Raw genomic sequence first — 12657 nt, forward strand, 5'->3', positions numbered from 1 at the left:
ATGGAATTCAGTAGTGCTGTTTTTTTGTTTGTTTTGTATAATTTTTTCTTTTGAGTTCTTTAGCTTGGAGCTCCCCAACCAATACCTAATTGAATGCACATAAAATTACATAGGGACCTTATGAAAAACAGAGCATCTCTGGATTTCAGCACAAGTAGGCTTAGGACAAAGGCAGGAATCCGTCCCCTTGTGATTCAGATACTAACGCCATAGGCCTAGACCAAACTCTGGGCCAGAATAAAAGGCCTTTGATGTTAATGGCTTGTTCTTAGGCCTTCATTTTAAATGGAAGTTATATTTAAGGTAATCTAACAGTTTCACATATTGATTAGTTAATCCTTGGTAATTTTAAGGGGAATCTTTGAACTGGGCAGGATAGTTCAAATCATCTAGAGTTGAGCTGTCCAGTACAGGAACCACTAGCCACTTATAGCTATTTAAATTTAAATTAATTGGTACACCTGGTGATGCAGTCAGTTAAGCCTCTTTGATTCAGGTCATGATACCAGGGTCCTGGGATGAGCCCCACATCAGGCTCCTTGTTTGGCAGGGTGTCTGTTTCTCCCCCTGACTCTGCTTCTCCCCATGTTTGTGCTCTGTCTCTCTCTAATAAAATAAACAAATAAAATCTTTAAAAGTAAATAAATTTAACTTAATTAAAATTAATTTAAATATATCAGTTCAGTTCCTTAGTTATGTTAGCCACATTTTAAATGTTCAATAACCACATGTGATAAGTGGCTACCATAATGGAGAGTGCAAATATAGAACAATTTCATTATTGCAGAAAGTTATTTTGGATGGTCCTGGCCTAGAGTGGGGATTGGCAGACTATAGCGTGTGGGCCAGATTTGTTCTGCCACCTTTTTTGTAAATAAAATTCATTGGAGCATAACCACACTTATTCATTTACTTACTGTCTATGGCTCTTTTTGGTCTGTAGTGGCAAAGCTGAGAAGTTGTGACAGACAGTAAAACCTGCAAAGCTGAAAATATCTGTTATCTGGCCCTTTTGGGGAAAACTTTGCCGATTTCTGGTCTAGATGGAAGCATGAATTAGAGAAAAAGAAAAATGACATTTGAGTTAGAGGACTATGGGTTCTAATTCTTAATTTTTCTACATTCATTATGGCCATGTAACTTGAAGCAAGTTTCTCCAACTGGTGTAAACTTTTCAGAAATGTCGCAGAATTTTTGTACATATGACATGAGATGACACATGTTAAAGCTCCAAGCATGATGGCTGACACATAGTAGGTGCTCAGTAAACATTAGTGCCTCTTACCCTCATCCAGTTCAACCCCCTCATTTCACAGATGTATTCATTGAGACCTGGAGAGGTAATTTATATGAAGTTTTCACAATTAATTCTGAAGGTTTCACCAAAAACACAAATCTAAGATAAACAGCTTATAAATATTAAGGTGAGACCTTTGAGTTGTCCTAATTATGGTAGGTCTCTTCCTGGATTGTTGATTTATTATAACTTTAAAAATAATGTTTCTATTTCCTATTGAATTATTTGATTCTCTTTCCTTTCCTGACATTTATATACTCTTTGATATCTGTACTAGAGTTGCCTGATAAAATACAGCACATTCAGCTGAATTTGAATTTCAGATAAACAATGAACAATATTTTAATGTATAAGTATGCCCCATGCAGTTCAAAATTTGCATTACCACACAACTCTGATCCCTACACATGCAGCCCCATATAACACAATTTTGAGGAAAAATAGTTACTAACATCACTAGCAAGCCTCAGTATCATTCATACCTAAGACTCCAGTTATTCCTACTACTTAAAATTAGAACCAGATCTTTGTTTATATCATCACTGTTATTCTAGAGAATAACAAATACAGATACAGATAACACAGACCTATCTTTCCTTCTATTCCTTATCCAACTTGTGGCCAATAAAGATTCTTATATAATGCAAATGTTCTTAATTTTTAGGATTACTAAGTGGGAAAATAATCCAAGGTTCACTAAAGCCCACTCAAGGCATATGAATGAATGAATGGAAGTAGTAGATAGTATTCTGAATTGCCTGAGTTTTAAACCCTGTAAATTGAGCTAGTGATTTTAGGTGTACATGGAATATTCCTTGTGCTCCAGTACCTGGATCCTGGATGTCCTGTGTAGGTTTAGTTTCTTCAGTAGGTACTTATTAGCTCCCCTAGCTGTCATTATTGATCATTATTGGCCACTTTCCCCTGACTTTTTGTGTCCAGGGTTTCATAGGGTCTAGTCTTACTGTGGTGGAAGCAGATGGCTTTTTCGATCCCTTTCTACCTCCATGTTCTCTGATTTTTGTCATCATATAATAGCAACAAAGTCTCCCATGTTGGCCCTCACTGAGGCTTAAATGACTAAGCAACCATGTTGATTAGTTACCACATCAAAGAGTATTTAGGAGAGTTCACAGTCTTCAGAGAAACCTAAAGTCTCAAGGTCAATAGCTTATTTATCACTTGTTCAGTGATAAATAAAACTCAGCCTGAGCCCTGCCCTCAACTCAGCATCCCTCCCCCCACCCCAGTAGCTCACCCCAGAACCCAAAAAGCAGGTCTGCCATACCCTTAGGCCCTAACCCTAACCCTTGGTTGGGTCTTCAGGCATCCGCCCCAGAGGCCTGGTCTTCGTTCCCTCCATATCGGGGGATACAGTGTATACATTTCTGTGTTCTTTACTGTTTAAAAGCCTCTAATCAATATTAATCTTATTGTGCCTAAATTAGGTTATAGATTGCCTACTTGACATACAAATTTTCATTGTCATGATTTATTAAATGTGGTAATTTATAAAAAGTTCTCCCAACCCATGTTGAATTGTATGGATCTTCTCAAATGACTTTTTAAAATGTTTTGTGAATCACAATGCTTGTGATTTGATTCTTGACTAAAGAAGCATTAATTTCTTGCAGGTTTTATTTTTGGAATTGAAGTTGCCACCAAATGGAGAAACAAAAAATCAAAGCAGCAAGAAAACTCTGGGTTCTACCAGAAGGGGGAATGACAATGGACGCAAGCTAAAGCTGGGAAAACAGTTCAGCACTAGTAAGGTGCTCTTTGGGACAGTTGCAGGGAAGAATTTTATTTACTTTTAGCATGTAGCATTTTGACTTACTTTTAGAATGAAGATGAAGTCAAGACCCAGACTTTAGAATGAAGATGAAGTCAAGACCCATTCAAATGATAGCTCATCATTTGAATGTATCCAGATAAAAACAAATTAGTTTGTGTTTTGGCTTTCTGCAAAAACTGCAGAGACATTCCATCATGGAAAATCTGGACCCAAATCTGATTTAGCAGTTGTGTCCTTCCTATCATTAAAGTGTTATAATGGTGTATGAACTCAGACCCTTAGTCACTATTTAGTTATTGACATCTGCTATTCTTGGACTTCAAGTATAATATAATTTGAATAGTATAGGAACATGAACAAAGATGTGAAAGAATTTAAAAAGAAAAAAAAGCCATTACAAATAAATATGTTTTTTCAATTATAGGGCAAAATTTATATATTTTTTTCAGTTATAGGGCAAAATTATAGGGCAAAAGTTAACATGAGTTTAAGAATCTAATCTACTAATTTCAAAGTGAAAGTGTAAATTACAATCCATGGAAACTGTATGCTTAGGAGAGAAGAGAGAAAGTGCTTATTGTTATATTTTTACTGAATGAATTTTCAGAAATAACTAGGGTAGAAAGTATCACCATAAAAGTCAAGGAAAGAGCAGTCCAAGTTGCCATTTTGACCCTACTGTCATTAACTATGACTTACCTGACCTAGGGAAGTTTCCACAGTTTCATTCTGTAACAGAACTTTTTGTTTTATCTACCCCTCTAACCTCACAAGTTCCTGTTTCTTCAGTTTACCCAAACTCTGTAGCATAGAAAGTTTAGTTTTAGAGAGGAATGTCTTCTGACTTCCTTGATATGGAAATGATCACAGTATTAGGGCAAAAGGGAAAAAAAATGAGAAACTTCCAATCACATGAGAATAGAGGAAGAAAATATAGACAAAGGAAAGACGATACAGATTCTTGGGTGGTGTGAGACTGGGCAATTACAGTACCTTGCTAAGTTGACATTGATTTTTTTTTTAAGGTAGATCTAAGTTGATATTATTTGGCATTAACATGTTTGCATTTTACCATCTATAGTTACTATAGTTTTATCATTATGGTGATGCAAAAACCCAAACAGTAATTTTGAGTTGTAGATATAGGAGTTAACAAATTTAGTTTTGAGATTATATTATTTACCTAAGAGAGAGTCTAGTTTGCTATGGAATTTGGACAAGAATCTGATCTTACTTCATTATATTTCTTTGGCAGGATGTTTTAAATAAATTAAAGGAATTACATCCTTTACCAGGCTTGATATTAGAGTGGAGAAGAATCACAAATGCGATTACCAAAGTGGTCTTTCCTCTGCAGCGGGAAAAGCGTCTAAATCCTTTTCTTGGAATGGAAAGAATCTATCCTGTATCACAGTCACACACTGCTACAGGTAATGAGAAATCTTAAATATGGATAATATTGGATTTTGAAAGAAAACTTTTCTTATATAATATTTGCTTTGGTGAGCAAAGAATTCAAGTGTTGATCATTGGACTCTGTGAAGTTCCATAAACATTTATGAAACACGTCCTACATCCAGAATATTGATGGATACTATTTGTAGAGATGAGATTTAGTAAGATAGAGTTTCAGCTTTCAAGTACTGTATAGAGTAACTAGAATGTCTGAGATTGTGCTTCAGATTAATATTTATTTGAGTCAGTCATCTAATTTCAGTCCAAGCCCTCTCCTGAACCTCCCAAGAGTCTCTCTGATGAATCTAGGTAATGCTGGAGGGCATCTGTGTAATAGATGAATGTCTTATTTTACTTAACCAGAAAACAGCTGTAGAATCTTTTGGGTATCTCATAGCACTTTTGGGATGGGTATGAGTAACCTAACCTAGTAAGGAAGAAAACATTCTTGTGCTAGGCAGTGCAAAGCTAAGTATCTGCCAAATGCAATGTGCATTAGAAGAAAGGATAGCATTAATTCTCATCGGAGAGACAGTTTGGTGGTATAGAATGTGGGCTTTGATATCTGACTTTTACAAGGTTTGAATCTTTATTCAAGGTAGCTTTGTGCCTGAGTGTCCTCCTGTGTAAAACACAATAATAATAGTCTCACTTCACCAGGACATGCTGAGGATTAAATAGGCTAATACATTTCAAGTGTTTAGAATAGAGCAGAGCACTTTGTGTGGGCTCCTTACCAGCTGTTGCTATTATTATGGAAGGAAGCACCAGGAGGGGTTGCTTCTTTCTGTGCTGTTTATTCCCTGTTCTAAACAAATTCTTTCCCTTCTTCCGTATTTAGCTAAACTCTTAGATCACCATAGCCATTTCTTGCCCTGTTGGTGTTTAAATTTCATTTTGAAATATATGCTAATGATGTAAACTTATGTAAAAAAAAATCCTTGGTGAAAAACCAAAACCAGCCCAGAGTTCCTTTTTTAAAAAATAATTTTTCATTTTTTTATTAACGTAAAATGTATTATTAGCCCCAAGGGTACAGGTCTGTAAAGCCCAGAGTTTCTAAAGGTGTTGCATTTATCTGTTGCTAATAAAGTAGAGAGAAAGTAATAATTTCCTTTTTTTCTGATTGTTTTTCACCATACAATGCCTACATTTAAAGAATATTTTGGAAATACAAGCTTACCTAAGCAAAGCATAGCCATTATTAGAATTCATCTCCCTGATGCTACATTCATATTTTATAATTTTATTTGTAATCTTATTTGTTTGCTAGTGTTAGTCTCATTAATTCAAAAAATGGACCTGAATATTAAATATTATTATAGAAAACAAGACAGTGTGCTGAGTCAGCAAGAGACTTGAATGCCTTCTGCTGTTGGCTAGTTTTATAACATTGAAGAGGGCATTTAATGGCAATACGTATATTAATACCTACCATTCATTGAGCAGTAATTTTTCTTAAAAGCTAAATAACAAGGACATATATCAGGGGTTTGTTCAGAAAAAGAATATCTGAGGTACCTAAAATGTCTGACTCATCAAAAGAAGCTGAAATTATATATATTAGCTGGTAGAGAGCCATTAAAATGAAGAGCATATCATAAAACAGAAGATTTTGCTATATATGTTTGTAAAACTACAATAACAGAATCAATTACCCAGACTCTTTGAATACTGCTTATGTGTTTCAGAAAAATTCAACCAATAAATAAACAAAAACTATAAAATATTTGGGGAGAAATAAAGGCTATAAGCATTAAAACATACAGCTTTTTCTTTCCTAGAAAGTTCATTAATCTCTTGATTCTAGTCTCTAGCTTTGTCAGTGCTACCACTGGTTCTCTTTGCTGAGTGAGGATGGTCATGAAGGAAGGTGGCCAGGTGATGTCTGGCAAGTGATGTTCTAGTCATTACTTCTCACTACTCCATCTTCTACAGATTAGCTGGCTTCTTGGGCACCGGATTATCCCTTTCCAGCAGCCAGTTGCTCTTTTGCTTCATATCCTCTGTGTCTTGTGCATTCCTGAGTTTTGAAGGTTCTGACAGTCATTTTTCCTAGGATCCATTTGATTAGTCTTTACTCATTAATACCCCTGCTAACATTCATATAGTGCTGACAGCTGGTATTCATTTTAGCACAGAACTAGTTCAAACTATCAAATTACTTCTTATCATGGGCTTATTTTCTAGAGAGCTAGGTTAATGTAAAACATTTTATTGTAGTTGATGCATATATTCACTTACATTGGGATTGGTCTTGTACTTATTTTATCATTGTTAGATGCATGAACATAATGGAAAATATTTAATTATAAATTTATTTTAGTTTAGCAGGGTGAAAATGCGTAATTCAGAAATGCAATTACTGTGAAAATAAATGTCAGATCCCCTCAAACCTCTCAATTTTCTGTCTTCACTCTCTTGATTTTAGGACGAATAACCTTTACAGAACCAAATATTCAGAATGTGCCAAGAGATTTTGAGATCAAAATGCCAACACTAGTAGGAGAGAGCCCACCTTCCCAAGCCCTACTTCCCATGAACAGGTAGATGCAGTTTCTCTGTATTTGTGTTAATATACTTCTGTGAATATGAAAGGTTCAAAACAAGGCTAGTGGATAAAATAATGAAGTTAGTTTAATTTTCTGTTTTGGGCATACACATTTCTAGGTACTATCCATTTAAAATCCCGAGTCTGCCTATAAAGAAGCTAGTTGATGGTGAAAGACTGAAAACCTGGACCACTAATTAAATAATCAGCACAATGTGCTTTTCTAACTCAAATGCTACAGAGAAGAGTTTAACTATGTCAAGAATCTCTCCCCCCTTCTACCCTCCCTAAAGTCACATGATGGGAAGGAAAAGCATAGATAATTTATGTTAGATATAGCCAAAAAGATTTGTTGATTTGAGCTAAATGTCAATAATTTTTTCAGAAGCAGTTTGTGGCAAAAGCTGTTACAGAAAATACATTATTTCGTGTTTAAATTAATGTTTGCTAAAAAAGAAAATCTAGTATCTATGTTAAGCTTTAAAGTGAGTTTCAGGGGCACCTGGGTGGCTCAGGTCATGATCCTGGGGTCCTAGGATCGAGCCCCGTATCAGGCTTTCTGCTCAGCGGGGAGCCTGCTTCTCCCTCTCTCTCTGCCTCCTAGTGATCTCTGTCTGTCAAATAAATAAATAAATCTTTAAAGTGAGTTTCAAATGATAAAGTTTTTAAGTTTCCTAGATGTTGACTTCACTGAAAAATGAGAACTTTCTCATATATTTGAGACTGCTTCATGTCTAGCTGCTGATATTGTTTGCCTGACAGAGGAAGAGATAAAAAGAGCCGTGGCCTGAACTCTGGATACCAGGCACAGATGGAGGAGAGAGCCCCAGACAGAGGAATGCCATTTTCAGTAAGCATGCGGCATGCTTTTGTGCCTTTTCCAGGTAAGGTAGTAGATGGTTTTTTGAGCTTCTCATTGCTATGGAAATGGTTTTCAAAGCACTGATAAAGCCTGCATTATGAATAAGACTCAGAAATATGCATTGGTCCCTCCATCTTTCCTCTCTTTGGTGTAGCCTGTTTTTCCCTTTGTGTAGCCAAGTTGTCAGTCAGTCATTGTCTTCATGATCTGCTGTGTGGAAAACTCCTGTGGTGTATGCTTGTCAACAACAGTCTACTGAATGTTTTCCAAGGTGATTGTAAACTTTTTTGCAAAGTCCAGCAGATTTCATTAATCCTTGTACTCTTTGACAGACCCTTGTACATACTCTTCTGTACAGTATTTTATACAAAATGTTAATTAACCCTCACTTACCTCAATTTCTGTTCTCCCTTGACCTCTAAGGGCACAATTTTCTTGTTTCTCTGATGTGCTTTGCTATTTTGCTTCTCTCCTCTGCACACCACTGTTTCCTATTGCAGGGGTAACCCCCAAGGCTGTCCTTCTCTTGCCTGACCTCTTTAGTACTCTAGTCACAGGCCTTTCATGAAAGGATGAACTCAATAAACTCTAGTCATGAGACATTTGGAAGTCAAGATCTAACTCCCAAATCATCCCTACTATTTGTATACAAAGTCGGTCCTTTATCTTCTGCCAGTTGGCAGGTCTGGGTGAGTGCAGTTAACCATCTGAATTGGTTTTATTTCTGTCATAAAATATTCTAAGGAGGAATTTAGGTCCATGACAGTGTCACCTGGTTGGTAATTTTCCGTTTTGCTTTTTAAGTGTGAGCTATCAGCACTATATCATTATAACCATTTTTAAGTGTTCAGTTCTTGACATTAAGTACCCATCATGGTGGTTTGTGCATCCATCATCACCATCCATCCCCAGAACTTTTTCATCTTCCATAACTGAAACTCTCTATCTATTGAACAGTAACTCTCCCCCCATACTGTCAGTCCCCAGTCCCTGGCAGCTACCATTCTACTGTCTCTGTGAATTTGACTACTTGAGGTATCTCCTATAAGTGGATTATACAGTATTTGTCTTTTTTTGTGTCTGGTTTATTTCTCTTAGCATCATGTCTTCAAGATTCATTTGTGTTATAGTATTTGTCAGAATTTCTGTTCTTTTTGGGTGCCTGGGTGGCTCAGTGGGTTAAGCCTCTACCTTCGGCTCAGGTCATGATCTCAGGGTTGTGGGACTGAGGCCTGCATCAGGCTCTCTGCTCAGTGCAGAGCCTGCTTCCCCCTCTCTCTCTACCTGCCTCTCTGCCCACTTGTGATCTCTCTCTCCTTCTGTCAAAAAAATAAAATGTTTTAAAAAAAGAATTTCCGTTCTTTTTAAGGCTGAATAATATTTGATTGTATGTATATATTTTATTTTGTTTATCTGTTCATTCATCAATTTATTCCTACCTAAACAATAAAATTGTATTTAACATGACAATATTTTATACTGCTTTTTAAAATTTTTTAAGTTCATTGAAATTTAATGTATATTGATTAAATCCAAAAATTTCTGTCATTTAGATGTAGTGTTTAGTCCATTGACATCTAAAGTAATCATTGGCATACAGTTGATTTAATTCTACTGTCTTGTTATTTGTATTTTATTTATTTATCTGTTCTTTATTTTTTAAAGCTTTAAGCGACTACTTTTATTGTTCTTTTTATTTCCTCTATTGTCTTATTAACTATCTTAAATATTTCAGAATATACAATATGTATATGTGTATTCCATCACATACTGTCTTCAAATAATCTTACACCACTTCATCTGTAAAGTTTTTTCCATTTCCCCTCTTATATAATAGATTTAATTTCTATGACTTATAAACTCTGCCATAGTTATTATTTTTGCTTCTAAAAGTCTATTATCTTTCAAAGAAATCAAGAAATTAAAAAAGTGTCTTTTCTACCTGTCCACTTTTTACCATTTCTGGCACTTTTTGTTTCTTGGAGTAATTCAAGGAATCTTGAAGTACTTCCTCCAGAGTACTTCCTTTAAGGTTTCTTATAATGCAGTTCTACTGACAGTGATTTATCCCAGCATTCCCATGTCCCTATATTTCTTTATTTTATCCTCACTTTTGAGAGATAATTTTATGTGATGTAGATTTTTAGATTTACAGTCCTTCTCCTTCTGCACTTTAAATATATATTTCCACTAACTTCTGGTTTGTATTATTTCTATTGAGAAGTACACCATCATTTTTCTTGCTCCTCCAAGATAATATAACTAACTTTCCCTGGATGCTTTTTAAATTTTTTTATTGAGAATCTTTGGGTAGTTTTTCATGCTTCGCTTTCAAGACTTTGGAGTTTGCTGGATATCCTAAGTTGGCTTAGTCTTTTTCTTAAATATATGTGCTTATATTTTTCAGTAAATTTGAAACATTTTCAACCATTATTTCTTGTAATTTTTAAATTTTTTATATTCTCTTATTTTTTTTTAATATTTTGTTGATTTATTTGAGAGAGAAGCAGAGGGAGAGGGAGAAGCAGGCTTCATGCCAAAGAGGGAGCCCAATGAAGGGCTCAATCCCAGGATCCTGGGATCATGACCTGAGCCAAAGGCAGGTGCTTAACCAATTGAATCACCTAGGTACCCCTCTTATAATTTTTTTTAAGATTTTATTTATTCATTTGACAGAGCAATCACAAGTAGACAGAGGGGTAGGCAGAGAAAGAGGGAGAAGCAGGCTCCCCGCCAAGCAGAGAGCCCGATGTGGGGCTTGATCCCAAGATCCTGAGATCATGACCCGAGCCAAAGGCAGAGGCTTAACCCACTGAGCCACCCAGGTGCCCCCCCCCACCTTGTAATTTTTTAAGAGATTTATTTATTTGAAAGAGAATAAGAGAGAGGTGTGTGCAAGCATGGGGGTGGGGCAGAGGGAGAGAATCATCAAAAAGACTCCCCAGCTGAGCACAAAACCCCATGCAGGACTTGATCCATGACCTATGAGATCATGACCTTAGCTAAAACCAAGAGTCAGACACTTAAACAACTGAGCCACCCAGATGTCCCACTTGTAATATTTTTTGTTCATTTCTCTCTCCTCTTTCCTTTCTTCTTTTTGCTCCAAATATACATATGTAATACCACTTGGTATTGCCCCACAGGTGACTAAAACTTTTTTCTTTTTTATTCTCCCTCCTTTTTTTTTTTAAAATCCTGTGCTACAATGTATACTTTCTATTGACTCTTAAATATGTTCATGGATTTGTCTTCTACAGTGTCTAATTGCTGTCATATCCTTCTAGTTAATTTTACATTTCACATATTGCATTTTTAGCTTTAGAATTTTCATTTGATTTTTTGTCTGGTTTTTAATACCTTACAGAAATTCACTATTTATTACATCATTATATGCATGTTTCTTTAAATTCCTGAACATTATCTATGGTAGCTACTTAAAATTCCACTATCTCTTAATTTTGGGGTCATTTTTATATTGATTAAATATTCTCCTGCTCAGAGTCACATTTTCCTGGATCTTCTTATGTCTAGTATTTTTTTTTAATTGTGTGCTGGACATTATGGTTGCTACATTATTGATTTGGGATTTTGTAGTCTTTAATAATAACTGTCATAATAAATGTCATTAATAACATTTTCCTCTGCCAGACAATTACTTTCACATTCAGCTTGATCATTTTGTGACTTTTAAAGCTTTGTTAGCAAATGTTTAAAGTGGCTTTTTTTCTAGGGCCAGATTAGCCCCAATTGTAAGCTGTGGCCTTGTTGAGGTCTCTACTTGGTGCTCAACATGTTAACAAGGTCTGTCTACTTGGTCTGGTCACAGCTTGAACATCTCTCAACGTTCAAGAGATTGTTGTTCAAGTAATTGTTCAGCTGACAACTATGTGATGGTGGCTGTTTCTTTGGTAGCAGTTATTTCTTTAGTATGGTTTTTTGGTCTGGTTTTCTGAACTTTTTGCTCCTTCAGTATTTGGTCAAATTACCATAAATTCTAGCCTCCTTGGTAGGCACAAACTCTAGCCTCTGCTTCCTCAGCTCAGATCATAGTGCTTTGTTTCATCTCTCCTTCACTGCAATGTGTTCTGGTAAATTCCTCCTTTCAGAAATCTGAGACTATTGCATGGCTCACCTTGTCCCCTCTCTCCTCCCTGCTTCTTAGAGATTGTAGTCCTGCACTGTCTATTCTAACATCTGAGAACAGATTTGTCAGTTTTTTCTTATTTTATGGCAGGAAGGCCATAAAAATTGTGGTCATTTGTTTTAAATATTATATGTTTTAAAATTGTTTATTCACATAGTTTCAAAATCAAAATATATAAAAGGTATGTATTAAGAAGTTTGCTTCCTTTCATGTCCTAGCTATCCTATTGCCTATAGCTCTTCTAGACAACCTCCTATATGAGTTTCTTATATATTCTTGTATTTTCTATGCAGTATATGCAAATATGAATATGTAATATTTTCTCCTCCTATTCTTACACAAAAATAAAGATTCCAGATACACTGTTATGTGCCTTTTTTCATTTAACGTTTTTGTAGTGGAGAGTTTTGATTATCAGTAAATAAATTTGAACGTAAACCAGTTTAATCTCTGTGCAGGTCATCTGTGTAACAAACTGTGGGTCTGCTGATTCACAGAGTAAACCTGATCAATTTTGGTAGATATTGTTGAATTGCATTGTAATAGGGGG

At 35.6% G+C, this 12657-nt stretch overlaps 1 protein-coding gene across 3 annotated transcripts in view; it reads left to right on the forward strand.

Annotated features, from left to right (window-relative positions):
- LOC309869542 (DNA polymerase theta-like) overlaps positions 1 to 12657 on the forward strand; it is a 130888-nt gene that overhangs the window by 98869 nt on the left and 19362 nt on the right. For all 3 annotated transcript variants that reach the window (XR_014314247.1, XM_082740922.1, XM_082740923.1), the window contains 4 exons: positions 2932 to 3069; positions 4348 to 4522; positions 6979 to 7093; positions 7861 to 7982. Coding sequence is in view for 2 of the 3 variants with exons in the window: in XM_082740922.1 (XP_082597048.1) it covers positions 2932 to 3069; positions 4348 to 4522; positions 6979 to 7093; positions 7861 to 7982 (550 nt within the window). In the remaining variant the exon portion in view is untranslated. The remainder of the gene's footprint in view (positions 1 to 2931; positions 3070 to 4347; positions 4523 to 6978; positions 7094 to 7860; positions 7983 to 12657) is intronic.

The sequence above is a fragment of the Mustela nivalis genome (genome assembly GCF_964662115.1).
Source record: "Mustela nivalis genome assembly, chromosome: 1".
NCBI lineage: Eukaryota > Metazoa > Chordata > Mammalia > Carnivora > Mustelidae > Mustela > Mustela nivalis.